The sequence below is a fragment of the Arvicola amphibius genome, chromosome 1 (genome assembly GCF_903992535.2).
Source record: "Arvicola amphibius chromosome 1, mArvAmp1.2, whole genome shotgun sequence".
Lineage (NCBI taxonomy): Eukaryota > Metazoa > Chordata > Mammalia > Rodentia > Cricetidae > Arvicola > Arvicola amphibius.
Genome location: NC_052047.1, coordinates 123,147,679 through 123,166,014, shown reverse-complemented (window position 1 = coordinate 123,166,014; position 18,336 = coordinate 123,147,679). Strand labels below are relative to the sequence as shown.

At 42.5% G+C, this 18,336-nt stretch overlaps 1 protein-coding gene across 1 annotated transcript in view; it reads right to left on the bottom strand.

The window, feature by feature from the left end:
- Positions 1-1,340: 1,340 nt before the first annotated feature.
- The window catches only part of LOC119825706 (transmembrane protein 180-like), a 38,305-nt gene continuing 21,309 nt past the window's right edge, over positions 1,341-18,336 (bottom strand). Inside the window, exons 5-7 of the mRNA XM_038346798.1 lie at positions 17,329-17,412; positions 15,080-15,202; positions 1,341-1,473 (exon numbers count right to left, since the gene is read on the bottom strand). Coding sequence (XP_038202726.1) covers positions 1,341-1,473; positions 15,080-15,202; positions 17,329-17,412 — 340 coding nt within the window. The remainder of the gene's footprint in view (positions 1,474-15,079; positions 15,203-17,328; positions 17,413-18,336) is intronic.

Sequence of the window (18,336 nt, the reverse complement as noted above, 5' to 3'; positions counted from 1 at the left end):
TGAAGATAACCATCACATGTTCATATTAAATATGAATTTCTCTCTCTCCTCTCTCTCTCCCCCATCCCCCCCCCTCTCTCTCTGTGGCCATTGCTGGCCTAGAACTTGTTTTGTAGAGCAGGCTAGACTTGAACTCACAGAGATCAGCCTGCTTCTGTCTCTGAGTGCTAGGATCAGAGGTGTGCATCACTACATCCAGCTCCTTTGTCCATTTTTATATCAGTATGTTTGGTTTTGTCCATTAGGTTGAATTTGTTCCATGTTTTAGATATCAGCCCCCTTCTTGGGTGTATGTCTGCAAATATTTTCTCCCAGAGTGTGTGATGTTTTTTCACTCTGTGCCCTTGGGTGTGCAGAAACTTTTCAGTTTTATATAATCCCATTCCTTTATCCTCCATGTTTTTTTTTTCTTCAGTGGTTTTACAGTACTGAATCTTGTATTTGAGTCTTTATTTTTACCTGATTTCTATATTTGGTGTGTGATGAGGGTCAAATTTCATTCTTCTGCATGTAGCCATTCTCAGCATCTATTATTGAAGACACTTTGTTTCCCCAGTGTATGTTTTTTGGACCCCTTGTTGAGAAATCAGTTCACTGTAAATGTGGTGGTTCTTTCTGGGCTCTTGGTGCTGTTCTAATGGTTGATGTATCTGCTTCTGCACCAGCACTATGCTTGTTTTCACGCTAGTAGTTTTGTAACACATTTCCAAACCAAGGAGTGCAGTGACCTTCATTGCTTTTCATCACAGGACGGTATGCAGGCAATGGTGATAGCGTGCTGCTGGGGAAAGGTGTGGAGGAGGCCTGTTCCTGGTGACACGGACCTGTAATCCCAGCTGTCTGGGAGGCTGACGTGCCTGCCAGAGTTCCAGTGTGAGTTCAGAGCGAGTCTCGACAACTGAATGAAACGCAGACACAAAATAAAAAAACATTTTTACAATGTGGCTCAGCGGTAGAACATTTGCCTACACGCAAAAGAGTCCCAGAAAGGAGGAGAGGAGAATGCTGTCTTTCACAAAATTTGCCAAAGAGGCAATATGAGGTCTGAAGAACTTTTACGGGTGGTGGGTACTGACCAACCTGCTCGGGGAACACGAGGCGATGGTCTGGGGGTGAAGAGTTGCAGGTCCCAGGCTGCTGAATGCCAAGAAACAGCCCACAGAGAGGCCATAACTCAGAGAGTAAAAAAATCTCCCAAAACACGCTGTTTTATTTGCTTTGGTTTTTAAACAAACGGGAGGGTGTAAAGATCACTTCTGCCTTTGAGCGCAGCACAGCCTCTAAGAACTGACAAGCCCTTGAAGGAGTGCTGCAACCGCTGCCCAGCATGGCTGCTGAGCTTACATAGTGCCTGAGTAGTCTGTTCTGTTCCTGATGGAGAAGGAGCTCCAAGTCAGAATCTGCACTGTTGCGATGCCCAGCGGGACCACACACACCAAACTAAACATGGTGTCTTGAAGATCTAAAAGTATTCTAGGGGAAAAGATGTACAACAGTTAATTTTCCCCCAGAAGCTTCTTTTCTTATTAATTCAAAGCTAGTTAACACATGGCATTCAGTAACATTTTTCTCTAGTAGCTCATTTAACAAGAAAAAGACATTGTGTTGTGTAGTTTTGGTTCTGTCAAGTCCCTGAGTAATTTCTTCCTCCTAGCTGCACATAGGAAAGGAAGGCAACATGTGAACTTGTGATTGGTCCCTGATGACAAGTAATGCCTCTGCGATACAGAACCACACGCCATACATGGGTGGACAGAGAACAGAGTCCAGGACACAACAAAGACTTTCAGTGTACCCTCAGGCTAGGCCTGGTAGTATATGCTTGCAGTCCCAGCACTCAGAAAGCTGAGGTAGGAAGACTGTGGGTTTGAACTACATAGGAAGTTCCAGGCCAACCTAGGACTGCACAGCAAGCAAGACTAGTCTGAAAGAAAAACAGTGGAGAATTATATTCCTGGGCCTGATGGTCCAGTAGCTCACAGCTACTGGAAAGCTGGGGCAAGAGGATTGGAAGTTCAAGGGCAAGGTCTGACTAAGCTACAGAGATACGGGCTTCCTCAAATGCCTCAGTCTTGAAATATCTGAGAAGCTTTAAACAAAGTGGGTGGGTTTGGACATTCACTTCTAGTTCATATGATGGCTATAAAAGTGGCATGATGGAATTTCTCAGGGTGACAGACAAGAGCCCTCTTTCAGAAGGTTTACCTGTTCTCGGCAAGTGGAGTCTAGAAAAGGCTTCTCAGAGAAAGTATATAAACAGTTCTGGAAAACCCAACATGTCGGCGAGAAGGCTTCTGTCTAGACTAGCAGATGCAAACAGTGCAGCCGTATCTGCCTCCCCTCTGAGAGCCCTGTCATAAGATGTTCTTGGTTCTCTGGTCTGGTTACTCTTGTTAGGTGTGGCTGTCCCTCTGAGCCCTCATGATTAGCCCTGCCCTTCACCTCAACTCCACCTGATCCAAACACTGACTGCTACCCACCTACTTCCACTCTTCCTCTGTTTCTCCTAGGGTACTGAGACAACCACCAGGACCAAGGTCAGCAGCTAGACTGCTTACTGCATCCGGGTAGTGGTCTCATTGTTATTCTGCCCAAACACTCTGGGAAAAACTTCATTCCTAGAACCATGTGGTATTTTATTGTCCCAGAATTCCCTCATTTAAGAAAAATCCTCTGTGAGCCGGGCGGTGGTGGCACACGCCTTTAACCCCAGCACTCGGGAGGCAGAGGCAGGCGGAGCTCTGTGAGTTCAAGGCCAGCCTGGTCTACAGAGAGAGTTTCAGGACAAGCTCCAAAGCTACACAGAGAAACCCTGTCTCAAAAAAACAAGAAAGAAAGAAAGAAAGAAAGAAAGAAAGAAAGAAAGAAAGAGAGAGAGAGAGAGAGAGAGAGAGAGAGAGAGAGAGAGGAAAAGAAAAGAAAAGAAAAGAAAAAGAAAAATTCTCTGTGGAGTCAAAAACCAAGAATTAAATGCAGAAACTCAAGACCATTCTTCCAGTTTCACAGACTTTAAGTGGTGTAACTTAATTTTATAATGATTACATTACAAACCAACAAAAATATATTTTTTAATTTAAAGAATACTCTATATCCAGGTATAATAAATGCCAAAATAAAACACAATTGACGAATTAAAAAAGAAAGAGAGAAAAGAAAAGAAAAGAAAAGAAAAGAAAAGAAAAGAAAAATTCTCTCAGGCTGGAGAGCTTGTTCAGTGATTTAAACGCAAAGGCTTACAACCAAAAACATAAGAACAGGAGACCTGTCTCTGTCCTTAAGACTTGGTGGGGTCTAACTGCGCCACTCCAGCCCCAACAGCCTCAGTAATATCATTCAAACCTCATCAGAGAAGTCGTGCTTATGTGATCCCTACAGCCTCAGCGATAGGCGTGTGAATCCCATGGCGCCTCTCAGGATCTGCCTGAGGACTTTGGATGTACTGCTCTATCAAAGGTGCTCATTTTTTATTATGTATACAATATTCTGTCTGTGTGCATGTCTGCAGGCCAGAAGAGGACACCAGACCTCTTTACAGATGGTTGTGAGCCACCATGTGGTTGCCGGGAATTGAACTCAGGACCTTTGGAAGAGCAGGCAATGCTCTTAACCACTGAGCCATCTCTCCGGCCCCCAAAGGTGCTCATTTATGCACAGCAGGAAGCTGCTCAATCAATCAGTAAACCTGGGAGCTACATTGCCACCGAGTGGTAAAAGCTGGAAGTCAAAACAGAGAGGTCAAAAGATCCTGACAGTATTTGAGATCCAGTTCTACTGGATCTACTGCTAGTAGGGACCAGGAGGTCCCTGTTCTATTGAGGCTAGCCTGCACAACATCTCTGCCACTGTAGCCACAGTGGCCTGAAAACCATGGCTCTCCAGCTGGCACTTGTGCCCGCGTTACTATAAATTAGCTGCTTCGATCAGGCTGGGTGAAGGTGCTATGTAATTGGCCACAACCGATTAAGACAAAGAGGTTTGAAATAGCTGAGCATGGATTTCCAGAATGGGAGCATGAGGTCATGACTGCGCTTTTGAACTTGAGGCAGTAGGTGCTCATAAACGTGAGGCATCGCTTACCAGCCTGGACTGTTAATTGATTTGAACCACATGACACACTAGACGGGAGACAATGGGTGCAAAATGCCAAGAGGTAATGGAAACCTAAGCTCCGCTTTGAAACAGAATCACGTCTCTAATAAAAGAGAGAAAGGAAGTGGCCTAATCAAGCCTTTACAGAGGGGGGCACAGCTAAGAGCTGCTTGCTAGTCACAGAATTATTACAATATGTGCTTTATGAAAAGGCCAGTTTCTGCTTGGCAGAGGCACCTCTGTGTTCTGATCTCAGTCTTTCATTAGCAACAGGAGCCCATTATCCTTCAGCATTCTCTAGTTATAACAGATTCCAGCTTCAGAATTATCAAGAAATTGGACTCCAGTGGCCAGGGCCTCTCTCTAGGAGATTTTCCACTTCTGCGATGGACCTGTCTTTTTTCCCTGGGGAGAAGGGTCTGGAGAACACCTGCGATGGTTTGCACAGTCAAAGCCTCTCATGAGCATGCTGACTTGGGCTCAGAGATGCTGGAGAGATGGCTTTGCAAGCAATGAGCACGTGCTGCTCAAACATGGGGACCTAAATTTGCATGTCAGTACCATGTAAAAAGAAACAAAAAAGCTGGGCATAGCCGGGCGGTGGTGGCGCACGCCTTTAATCCCAGCACTCGGGAGGCAGAGGCAGGCGGATCTCTGTGAGTTCGAGGCCAGCCTGGTCTACAAGAGCTAGTTCCAGGACAGGCTCTAAAAGAGCTGCAGAGAAACCCTGTCTCGAAAAACCAAAAAAAAAAAAAAAAAAAAAAAAAAAAAGCTGGGCATAGCCACTCACACCTGTAACCCAGTGCTGAGGCTTGGATGGATGGGGCTTTCTGGCTGCCAGGTTTAATGAGAGGCTCTCTCTCAAAGAGTATAGAGTGATACAGAAGGACAGCCAATAGCCTCCTCTGGCCTTTGTGCCTGTACCTGCACACACATGCATATCACACACACACACACAGAGAGAGAGAGAGAGAGAGAGAGAGAGAGAGAGAGAGAGAGAGAGAGAGAGAGAGAGAGAGAGAGAGAGAGATATCTTAGGCTACATGCTCAAAGGCAGCAAAGGAACAATCATTCCAGTGAATCTCACAACATGACAACTATCCTGCTGCTGCTGCTGCTGCTGCTGCTGCTGCTGCTGCTGCTGCTGGAGGTGGTGGTGGTGGTGGTGGTGGTGGTGGTGGTGGTGGTGGTGGTGGTGGTGGTGGTAGGTGGTCTATGAGGAACACTTAAGCTTTGGTTGCAGTCATTAAATGGCTTCACACTTTCCAAAGTACCTGTGAGTTGCCCATTACTTCACAGGCTCCCTTGAAGCTCTTCAAAGATTTGTCTTTCAGGTTCTTTTATTTTCTCAAAATGGGGTTTTACTGCAGCTGGCTTAGAGCTTGCTACATACATAGATTTGCCTCAAACCTGAGGCAGTCCTGAGATTACAGGCATCTACCATGCCCAGCTTCTTCTACTTTCTCAAGATTTCTTCTTTCTCCTAAAATTTTATTCCAAGTCAAGGACATGATTTTAGAGAATTTATTGAGCTCTCTCTACTGGAATATGGATGAACCCATCGACTAATTAGGCTAGTGTACCGTCAGAATGACTTCACCTCTCCTTTCCACCTTACTGACTGTGGTTTGAATGAAAATGGCCTCCACAGGCTCATACATCTGGTTTCCAGTTAGTTGGTGGACTGTCAGGAAGGACTGGGAGGTGGGTTTGTTGGAGGAGGTATGTCATAGGGGGTGCTTTGAAGTTTCAAAAACCCATGCCAGGTCCAGTGCACGCTCTCTCCTCTCTCTCTCTCTCTCTCTCTCTCTCTCTCTCTCTCTCTCTCTCTCTCTCTCTCTCTCTGCCTCCATCTTGGAGATCAGATGTAAGCTCTTGGCTACTGCTCCAGCAACATGCCTGCCTACCTGCTGCTATATTCCCCATCATATTGATCATGGACTCACCCTCTGAACTGTAAAAAAGCCCCCAATTAAATGTTTCCTTCCATAAATTGCCTTGGTCAGCCGGGCGGTGGTGGCACACACCTTTAATCCCAGCACTCGGGAGGCAGAGGCAGGTGGATCTCTGTGAGTTCGAGGCCAACCTGGTCTACAAGAGCTAGTTCCAGGACAGGCTCCAAAGCTACAGAGAAACTCTGTCTCGAAAAACAAAATAAAATAAAATAAAATAAAATACTTCTTAAGGAAAGCAACATAGCTCAGGGAGTCACATTTGATCCTGGGGACACACACAGTGGAAAGACATAACTGACTCCCACAACTTGTCCTCCGCCCTCCCCACTTACACCATGGCACATGCGCTCATTCATTTATTCATTCATAAGCTGTGTTCATGCTTTTTTTCACCAAATATTTATAGCACATTTGCTGCATTAGGTTCTTGGGATACAGAGCAAATAATAATCTTGGCACACAATAGGCCTTACCTTCTAGCAGAATCAGAGAAACCATAAACAAATGTATTTAATTTTAGTGTGTAATTATAATGGCATTTCTCCATATGAGAAAATTTCATGTGCTCCATTTTATCTCATAATTTTCTCCTTTCAAGAGAAAATAACTACCTAACTGTAGCTAATAACATTCCAAAACATTACCATCTGGTACGCCTTGCTCTCTTAACTTACGCCTGCTGAGTCATTTGCAGAGTCAGCTTTATGAAGTAAAGGGGGCATACTGCAAGCTATCACGCTGGCACCTCCAATTCTGTTACAATTAGACCCTTCCTAATCACAAAGCTTAAGTGAAGCCTGCTTCCTCTTTGCTCTCCCTTTCCCTGTTAATATCATCTCTAAAGGCTGCATCCATGAAATAACTTTTATTGCCAGTCATTAAAAACAGGCAGTCCTATCAAGGGAGCTGTAAGTTGAATCAGTATCAATGCTCATCCCTGCTAAGGAAAGGCGTGCTCAGGTTGGAAAGGGCCAAAGAGACATCAGGTCCACCAGGCAAGATAGTCTGTTTAGACTTAGAGTCAGGAAAACTCACAGATATATAAACTGTTGCTACTGTAAGATCAGAGAGGAAATATCCCCTTTCACTAGGTCAATTTTCCAAGAAGAATAGTTGTCTTAAGGGTGGGCATGGAAGTACAGGCCTGTAATCTCAGTACATGGGAGGTTTAAGCAGGAAATCACAAATGAAGGCTGGTCTACATCACATAGTAAGACCTACATCAAAAGTAGAGATAAGAATAGGGAAGGGGGGGGGCTGGAGAGATGGCTCAGTGGTTAAGAGCATTGCCTGCTCTTCCAAAGGTCCAGAGTTCAATTCCCAGCAACCACATGGTGGCTCACAAGCATCTGTAATGAGGTCTGGTGCCCTCCTCTGGCCTGCAGGCATACATGTAGACAGACTATTGTATACATAATAAATAAATAAATATTTTTAAAAATCATTAAAAAAAGAATAGGGAAGGGATCTAGAGACTAGGAACCAATATCTCAGATTTTTTCCCCACAGTTCTAGAAGGTAGAAGTCCAAGACGAGAGAGTCAGCTTGGTTAGACTTTAGTAAGAAGCTTTCTACTTGCTTGCAGACAGTGAATATTGAATATTGTCCTATGAATATTGAACTTAGAATCTTACATGTGCTAGGCAGGCATTCTACTGTAGGCCACATTGACAGCCCCCGGAATCCATGTCCTTGCATGGTAGAGATGTATGGCAGACACGTGCACATGCGTGCTAACTAGGGATCAAACCTAGGCCTTCACATATGCTGACGATGCACATGTTGTTTATCAGTGAGCAATGACCAGAACCCCTACCTCTCTTCTTTTCAGGGCATTTATCCTGTCACACAGGCCCCACACTCATGACCTGCTCTAAACTTATTCACTTCCCAAAGACCCTATCCCCAGATATTGACCATTGTGAGTTGGGACTTTAGAATATGAACTTTGAGCAGACTCAGTTCAGTACACAGTATCCTGTTCAACATGCTTCTTGCATTGCTGCTAATTTCCCCAACATTATACACTAAGACACAGACATGATAAAGTTACATAGATAGTGAGTTTGGACCTGGAACTGAAATTTCTACCTACAAAAATTTATCTCAGGGGGCTGGAGAGATGGCTCAGAGGTTAAGAGCATTGTCTGCTCTTCCAAAGGTCCTGAGTTCAACTCCCAGCAACCACATGGTGGCTCACAACCATCTGTAATGGGGTCTGGTGCCCTCTTCTGGCCTGCAGAAATACACACAGACAGAATATTGTATACATAATAAATAAATAAATATTTAAAAAATTATCTCAACTAAAAAGTCTCTCCAAGGAAAGGAATGGTACCTCTACTCTATTTTTAAGGAAAAGAACAAATTAACCAGTTTTTAAGATGGTTGTGCTTTTTCTGTGGAAATGAGTTAAGATATTCTTGAGTACCAAGGATCTCACAGCTGGTTATGATCATAGTACAGTCTTGAAAGTGGAACTGAGCCAGACGGTAGTGGCACACGCCTTTAATCCCAGCACTCGGGAGGCAGAGGCAGGCGGATCTCTGTGAGTTCAAGGCCAGCCTAGTCTACAAGAGCTAGTTCCAGGACAGGCTCCAAAGCTAAAGAGAACCCCTGTCTCAAAAAACCAAAAAGAAGAAAAAATAAAGAAAAGAAAGAAGGAAGGAAGGAGGAAGGGAGAGAAGGAAAAAAGAAAAAGTATATCTAATGCACTGCACACCTACTTTTCCCTTCCCAGAGGTTGAGAGATTTTTTTTATGCTTCCATCTATGCAGACTATAGGAGACAGGGGTTGGGAGGTGGAATAACCTAGTATTTCTCCAGAAAACACCCTAAGGTTGATACTCCCTACTTTGGATTAAATAATTTCCTCAGGTAACCCCTTTGCAATGGAACACTAGGTCAATTTACAGAAGTAAATAGGAAATGCTATGGGTGAAAAATATTGGCCATAATTCTATGGAAAAAAAACAAAGTATATATATTTCTGTGGTTCTAGAATTCTCCCCCCCAAATTTCTCTGACATGGTATCAGTAAACAAATGCAGCCTTTACTGTAATCTTCTTGACCAGATGTTCTTAATTTAAAACGATGCAAACACTTGTGTCTACTATAGTTAGCACCTAGACCTAAACAACACTGGCTCAAATTAAGTGCTTATATCTATGTTCCTAAACACACATGTGTTCATATGTACTTCATATGTATTTTGCCAACTTTCAGTGCTGTCTTTCCAATGCACAATGCTGAGAAAGGGTAAGGGAGTTGTCTCACCAAAATACAAAACCTGAGGCAATGCATGGTATGTTCTAACTCCTGGGTCTGTCACTTCTTTTTGTGTACCTATAATAGTTATACAGACTCTACAGAGGAAGGTATTGGGTTTTGTGGGTTCTTCTTTCTTTTCTTTTTCTTTTTTTTTCCTTGCCAAGATTGTATATATTGGCTGGGTATGCTGACATATACTTTTAATCCCAGCACCTGGGAGGCACAGGTAGAAGGATCTCTGTGAGTTTGAAGCCAGACTGGTCAGGGCTACATAGAAAAAAAACCTATCTCAAACAAACAAACAAGGATTATATGCACCAACAAACTCAAGATTAATAACATGAAAAAATATTAGTAAACCCATGTGGTCTAGGAAGATAGTTTGGTCAATAAAATGCTTGCCATATGAGAATGAGGACCCAAGTTCCAGACCCAGAAACCACATAAGAAAGTTTGACATGATGTGCAACTGCAGCACTGGGGAAGTGAACATTAGGGAAGATCCCTGGGACTCACTGGCCAGCCAGTCTAGCTTACATGCTGAGCCTCAGGCCAGTGGCAGACCCTGTGTAAAAACTGAACTAGCACCTCAAGAATGACATATGAGGTTGACCTTTGCACTCTACATACATGTGCATATATGTACATGTGCATGTGCACACACACACACACACACACTACATAAGTAAGTAAATAAGAAATGTATTTTTTTTGTTTTTTGAGACAGAATTTCTCTGTGTAACAGTCCTGACTGTCCTGGAATTCACTCTCTAGACCAGGTTGGCCTCCCAACTCACTGAGATCTGCCTGCCTCTGCCTCCCAAGTGCTGGGATTTAAGGCTTGTGCCGCCACCGCCTGGCAAGAAATATTTTAAAATACAAACCTTGAGGCTATTTTGAATCTGTATGTGAATCACTCTGAGATGATTAATTTTGCATCTGAGTCCTGGCTATTGTTGTCTACTATGCCATTGAAAGAAGAGAAAGTCATGTAGGTGAGCCACTCTGAGATCTCATTTTGTATATGAGTTCTTGCTATCATCTACTGCGTAATTGAAGGAGGAAAAATTACTTCCTAAATATTCTTCATGAATATAATTTTGGAGGTATCTATTATGAAACTTCAAGATAAAAACCAGCAAAAAAATGGGAAATATAGAGCCAGGCGGTGGTGGCGCACACCTTTAATCCCAGCACTTGGGAGGCAGAGGCAGGCGGATCTCTGTGAGTTCGAGACCAGCCTGGTCTACAAGAGCTAGCTCCAGGACAGGCTCTAAAGCTGCAGAGAAACCCTGTCTCGAAAAAACAAAAAAAAATGGTAAATATATATAAAACATTTATTATTTTATTTTGGGTTTTTTAGACATGTTTTATATAGCCTTATATGGCCTAGCACTCTCTATGTAGACAAGGCTAGGCTTAAATTCATCAAAATCTTGTCTCTGCCTTCCAAGTACTAGAAATAAAGCATGTGTGGGGTCAAAAACATGTTCTACTATACCTGGTTATTTCATTTTTCTTTAGAACCAAATAATATTCATATTATTTTATATATGTATCAGACTTTCATTATCCATTTATTTGTAAAAAGAAATACAAGTTGGTTCTAACTCATTGCTATATATAGTAAATAGAGCAGCAATAACTGTAGATATGCAAATATCTCTATGGTAGGATATATAGTTCACAGGGAATGTTGCATATGTAACCTTTTTTGTTTTTGTCTGTTTTGTTTTGTTTTGTTTTGTTTTGTTTGTTGAGACAGGGTTTCTCTGTGTAGCTCTGACTGTCCTGGAACTCACTCTGTAAACCAGGATGGCCTTGAACTCACAGAGATCCACCTGCCTCTGCTGTAATGAAAGGCATTCCCGTGCATCGCCTGGCTCATTTATAATTTTTAACAACACGCTTGTATGACTTGGGGTGGACCTCAATGGTAGAGCATTTACCTAGCATGTCCCAAGCTCTGGGTCACATTTACATCATTGAGAAGAAAAGGAAGAAAGAAACATGTTGGCAGAGGTTTCTGTCCCACCTGGTCCCGCAGACATTCAGTCCCAAAGAAACACACAGAGGTCTGTGTAAATTATAAACTGGCTAGCCTATTAGCTTAGGCTTCTTATTAACACTTATACTAGCTCATAATTCTTGTCTGTGTGTTAGCCATGTGGTTTGGTACCTTTTATCAGTGAGGCAATCTCATCTTGCTTCCTCTGCATCTGGGTTAAGACTGCAAACTGACCTTTTCCTCTTGCCAGAATTCTTCTGTTTTTGTTGTCCCACCTCTATTTCCTGCCTGGTCACTCTGACTATACTTCCTGACTGGCTACTGGCCAATCAGCGTTTTATTAAATTAATACAAGTGACAGTGTACAAGAACATTGTCCCACAACAGAAACATGCTTGTATATAAACCAGTTTGATCACAAAAAGCCATTATCCCTTTTTGACTTGGTTTGGTTTGCATTTTTAGATAGGCTCTTACACTATAGCTCAGACTTGCCTGGAACTCACTATGTAGTACAGGCTGGCTTCAAACACATGGCAACACCATGCTTCTACCTCCTGTGAGTTAGTATTACAGGTATGAGCCATCACACCTAGCAAAAGCTATTTCTTAAATAATAAATTTTATTAACAAATTATCTACAACATGCCAGTAGATGACAGTGTAATCCAGTGAACAGAGCTGGCATCCTATGACCCGTGGTGAAATGAACCTTTGAATTCCTAATGTCCCGTGGAGCATCAGGAGCTCAGCCAGGACTGCAGGGTACTCCTGGCACATGGAGTAGGTGTGGTTACACATCCAGTGCTAGTAGCCAATCACAAGGCTGTGTTCCTTTGCAGTTGCTGCTTTTCTAACCTCTGGACTTGGCTGAGTGTACTAGACTTACCCTTCTACTCCTTAATGCCATGTAAGCAGAGAGGGATCAGACCTTAGGACTCTAGCTCCTAGCTCAGTATTAACATGGCAGAAATTCCATAAATGCCTGCCAAGAAAGAACACAAATCTACTTAGTTGAGCAAATGGAAGGAGAAGGTCTTTTCTACAAAATCCCATTGTATTGAGTAATCTCTTGGGTAATACGAGGGTGACTTATTCTATAATTTCAAAACTATCTCTTTATGTTTGTAATGCTAGGGATTGAATCTCACACATACTTGGCAAGTAATTTACCACTGAACCATATTCCCAGAGTTCACATAATTTTTTTAGTAGCAGTTACACACACACACACACACACAAATGTAATAAAAAAAAAGAAGCAAATTTATACACTAAAAATATAGTAAAATAATTTGTCTGGCATAAAGTATTTTTATTTTCTTTTTCTTTGACAGGTCTTACTGTAGTCTAGGCTGGCCTGGAACTCACTATGTAGCCCAACCTGCCCTAAAGCTTATACAATCTCCTGCCTCAGCTTCTAAAGTACTGGCATTACCACCACATTTTGCTCAGAAATAACACTTCTTTAATTCCATCGAGGAATTCAGAATATCTTTTAAAGGGGGTCAAGGGAAAAGTACTAGCCCTAAGTAAACTGGTTCTATACACCGGAGCAGTTGGCAAAGAATTAGATGCTATATTGGGTGTAGTGGCATACACTTTTAATCCCAGCACTTAGGAGGCAGTTGAATCTCTGAGTTCAAGGCCAGCCTGGTCTACAGAGTAAACTCTAAGACAGGTACACAGAGGGACCCTGTCTCCAAAAAAAGGGGGAAAAACAAAAGAAACGAAGAAAGAAATAAAGGAAGGAAGGGAGGAAGAGAGGGAGGGAAGGAGGGAGGGAGGGAGAAAAGAATCAAATGCTAGGAAGCTTATCTGCTAGAGTGACATTTATTTCAACAGACATATTTGCTCAATTCTTCACTCTGGTGGAGCTTAATAGGTTTAGTGACCCCACACACACTTATAGGTTTCTCCACCGAGGCAGTAAGTCAGATCAAGCTGATTTGAAAAAGTAAGCAACTGATTTATTTGAGCAAAGCAGTTCCCAGGCAGGTTCTCCAGTCCCAGAGATCGAGCCCAGAGACACTACACCCACAAATGAAAGCAAGGAGACTTTATAGATTGTAGGTGCAGCACAATGACATGTCCGCCATAAGCTGGGTTCGTGTCCAAGTACAGTCAAAATCTGAGCACTTGGGCGACTGGCAACCTCAGGAGAGGAAGCTGCAGTAGACTCTAAGAATGCAGAACTGGACTTTCTGGCACCTTTCCTTTGTTCAGAGACTCTATGAATAGGCAGGATTTGGAGAGAGAGACAGAAAATGGGGCTTTCTGGATCATGCAGGGATAAACTGAAGGTTCCAATCCAACAGGGACTGCAACTCAGCAAGGTACACCTGCTAAGTGCTACAGTTAGTGTCTGGACTTTGAGGTCGCATGAGCCTCATGAGGCCACGAGGGGCCAAGGTTTTGTTATCGCTTAAAAGATAAGAGATATTCAAGTGCCTGTATGAGCTTGTATCTCTGGGAAAGCTTACAGTATCACAAAACTGGTTTGCCAACATGTCAGGCTGCCAGCGTGTCAGTTGCTGAGCCAACAAGAATTAGTGTTCCCAAGGCTATAAATCTCCAGGTTCCTCACCTTGACTGCACAAGGGGAAAGGTGGGGAGCTTTACAAGGTGCTGGTGGCTGTATCACACCTTCCGAGCTCCTGGCTGACCTGGTCTGGGGTGTGACCTGGCCATTGGAACTTGTGCTTCTACACATGGGCGCTTGAGAAGTTTGACTGTGGGGCCTTTGTGGTTTTTGAGAACACAAATATAATTCAGAGCAAGTTAAACACATCTATTCTTCCTCCCTTGCTGTCACAACTCTCTAAGAATAAGCTAATATAGGAGATACATGGCCTTGAGACTCATCAACATAGTCTGTCTTCTCCCCATTGCGGTCACTGTAGCTTCCTACCATGAACTTGCTTGAGGCTTTTAATGCTACCTACGTTTACAGCAACTCTTCCAGTAAGAAAAACAGTCACTTAGTATATGGAGAAGCTGAGATTTATGCATGTATTCTGTTCATTCTACAGAAAAGATAGGAATGTTACTCGAAGTCCTGAGTTCAATCCCCGGTACCACAAAAACAAAAGCTACCAGATTATACCAACACCACAGAAAAAGTACCATATAGAAGTGTGTGCTCATCTCAGCAAGCCCAGCACTTGGGAAGCCAAGGCAAGAAGATTAAGAAGTCCAGGTCAGAGGCCAGAAAGATGGCTCAGTAGGTAAAGGTGCTTGCTGCTAAGACTAACAAGTTCAATTCCTGGTACCCACATAAAGAAAGAAGAATAAACTCTGGTCATAGAATGTGTACATATGGCTGCTGGTATACACACACACACACACACACTCACATTCATTGAATAACCAAATGTACAAAGTTTTTAGAAACAAATATGTACAATATTATTTAATCTAAAAGGTGACTTTACAAATTTTCTCTGTACTTTAATTACTATTTTGTGTCTTGAAATTTTTTTGTTATTGTTTTTGTTTTTTGAGACAGGATTTCTCTGTAGCTTTGGAGCCTGTCCTGGAACTAGCTCTTGTAGACCAGGCTGGCCTTGAACTCACAAAGATCCACCTGCCTCTGCCTCCCGAGTGCTGGGATTAAAGGTGTGCGACACCACCGCCCAGCCCAAGACAATTTCTAATAGCTAATAGGAACGGGTGAATTTGCTTGCATGACAGCAAATTTTTTTGTTGTGTTTTTGTTGTTTTTTTGTTTGTTTGGTTGGTTTTTTTTTATACTACCTGCTGTTTGGATCTCCATATCCATACTGGTTTAGCTTTGACAGTACCAACATAGGAGCTAAAGACTGGGCAGGTCTGGTAAACAAAGCACTGATGCCAAAAACCATCAAGGAAAGGGGAGACCTGAAACAGACAAAAATAGCATTGGTCTTAATATAAATCACATCTGTTGCATTTCTTCTCCTTCTTCGAGACGGTATGTCTCACTATGTAGCTCTGGCTTATTGTCTAGACTTCATTCAGTAAACCAGGCTGGCCTTGAACTCACAGAGACCCACCTGCTCTGCCTCCCAAGTGCTGGGAATACAGGTGTGCTCCACTGTCCAGCACATCTATTGTATTTCTGTACTCAAGTATGTATGCATATGTATGTGTGAAGGGCCTCTTCATGTATGAAGTTCCCTTTGACTTAAGTAAACAACTATAGAAATAGCTTAGTGATTATAAAATAAATTCCTTAGTTTAAGGGATAATAGAATTCAGCTACTTTATTGTTATTCTTTTGTTGTATTTATTTATTTATTCATTTATTGGTTTTTCGAACAGGGTTTCCCTGTAGTTTCTAGAGTCTGTCCTGGAACTAGCTCTTGTAGACCAGGCTGGCCTCAAACTCACAGAGATCCGCCTGCCTCTGCCTCCCGAGTGCTGGGATTAAAGGTGTGTGCCACCACCGCCCAGCTGTTGTTTTTATTTGTTTGAAACAGGCTGAACTTCAACTCACTATGTACACAGTCGGATCCTGAACTTGAGGTGATCCTTCTGCATCAGTCTCCACATTGCTAGGGTTACTGGTGTGAGTCACAACACACAGCTATTTACTGAGCAAGATCTTGCTGTATGGCTGGCCTAGAGCTCAAGTGATCACCCTGCCATAATCTACTGAGTGGCTGAGTCTTCAGGAAGGTGCCACTATGCTTATCTGATAGTAGGCAGCCATATGGTACTCATACATGTTGGCATTTGGTAAATGTTGCTGCATTACAATTCATACAACATAAAACAAATGAAGATTTCACTTTGATTCCTTAGTTTTAACCCTGATGTAGAAGTGGCTGTGTGAACCTAAGCAGTAAAAATTATGATGTTCTTTCACAACTATGAAAATATTGCCAGGGGCGAGCGGTGGAAAAGGTAGAGCACTTGTCTAGCATGTTCAAAGCCCTGAGGTTCAAACCACAGCACTGCAAACCAGGAAAAGAAAAGGCTGCCCAGGATGGATAAGCATGAACAAACATCCTATGATATTCTGTTCCCTTGGTCCCAGCGACGGTCATTAGGATCATCACGCTGGTGTTGTAGAATATTAGTTTCAGGTGTGTTCCATTTGTTTATGCTGTGGAATATGTGTTTAATGATGCATTTTAATGATGCAAAGATGTGTTGCATTCTTTCATGTTACATTTGTTTAACACTGTAAAGCTGTGTTACTTTGCCTGCCTAAAACACCTGACAGGTCTAATAAAAAGCTGAATGGCCAATAGCTAGGCAAGAGAGAGAAATAGACAGGGCTAAACAGGCAGAGAGAATAAATAGGAAGGGAAATCTAGGGAGGAGCAAGGAGCAAGAAAAGGAGAAGGAGAGGAGGACACTATAGACCAGTCACCCAGCCATACACCTAGCCATGGAGTAATGAGGAAAGAAAGATATATAGAATAAAGAAAGGTAGAAAGCTCAGAGGCAAAAGGTTGTTAAAGAGAAATGGGATAATTTAAGTTAGAAAAGTTGGCTAGAAACAAGCCAAGCTAAGACTGGGCATTTATAAGTAAGAATAAGTCTTCACGTATTTATTTGGGAGTTGGGTGGTGGGTCCTCAACGAGCGAAAGAAAGAAAGAAAGGAAGGAAGAAAGGAAGGAAGGAAGGAAGGAAGGAAGGAAGGAAGGAAGGAAGAAAGAAAGAAAGAAACTACACTCTGGTATGTATTCATGGTGTCAACATAACTGAGCTACAGGGACTCTGGTAAGTCCTGTCTGTGTGACATTTTGTACTTAAGATCTGAATAAATGCCACGGGGTGGTGGCGCACACCTTTAATCCCAGCACTCGGGAGACAGAGGCAGGTGGATCTCAGTGAATTTGAGGCCAGTCTGGTCTACCAAGCAGTTCCAGAACAGCCAGGACTGTTACATGGAGCAATCCTGTCTCAAAATATCAGAAAAAAAAAAGAAAGGAAGGAAGGAAGGAAGGAAGGAAGGAAGGAAGGAAGGAAGGAAGGAAGGAAGGGAAAAAAGAATAAATATAAATATACTCACTGCCTGTTAAACTTCAGTAAATCTGCATCAACCATGTCAGCCAGTGGCAAGTTAAATAAGCAAAAAGAGGCTTGTACAATCACCCTAGAAAAAAGTTAAAATACCGTATACATATGAACATTCTACATTTACACAGATTTTACTATTAAAACAAAACAAAACAGAGTCTGGAGAGATGACTCAGCAGTTAAGACAATTGGCTGTCCTTTAAGAAGACCCAGGTTCGATTCCCAGTACCCACACAGTGGCTCAGAACTATCAGTTCCAGGGTTACACACTCTTCTGGCCTCTGTGAGCACCAGGTACACACATAGAGAGAAGTGAAACATTCATATACATAAAATAATTTTAAAACATTAATCAAAGCTGGGCACAATAGTACATGCATGCAGTCCTAGCACATGGGAGGTTGAAGCAGTGGGATCGACTGTGCAAATCCACTTTAGTTACACAGTGAGTTCAAGGCCAGCCTGGGTTATGTAAGACCCTGTTTCAAACAAACAAAAACCAAAATAGAAGAAGGCATAGGCAAAACACTTTAAGAGATTGGATAAGTCTAAGAGAAATAGGAAGCTTTTTAAGTTGCTCAGTAAATGAATTTATGTATGTTTTTATTTATTTGTTTTTTGAAACAGTTTCTCTGTAGCTTTGGAGCCTATCCTGGAACTCGTCTGTTAACCAGGCTGGCCTCGAACACACAGAGATCTGTCTGCCTCTGCCTCCTGAGTGCTGGGATTAAAGGCGTGTGTTACCACTGCCCAGCTTGACTCACAATCATCTTAACTATAGTTCCAGGGGATCTTTTGCCTTTTTCTGGCCTCCACTGCCACAAGTACACATGTGGTGTACAGATATGCATGCAGGCAAACCACCCACACACATAAAATAAAATTTTTAAAAATATATACAAATGGCATAAGTATATGCTAAATTGGTCATTGGGAAATATCAGATATTATTTCACTCCAGTTAAAATAGTTATTATCAGCTGGGCATAGTGTCTCATTG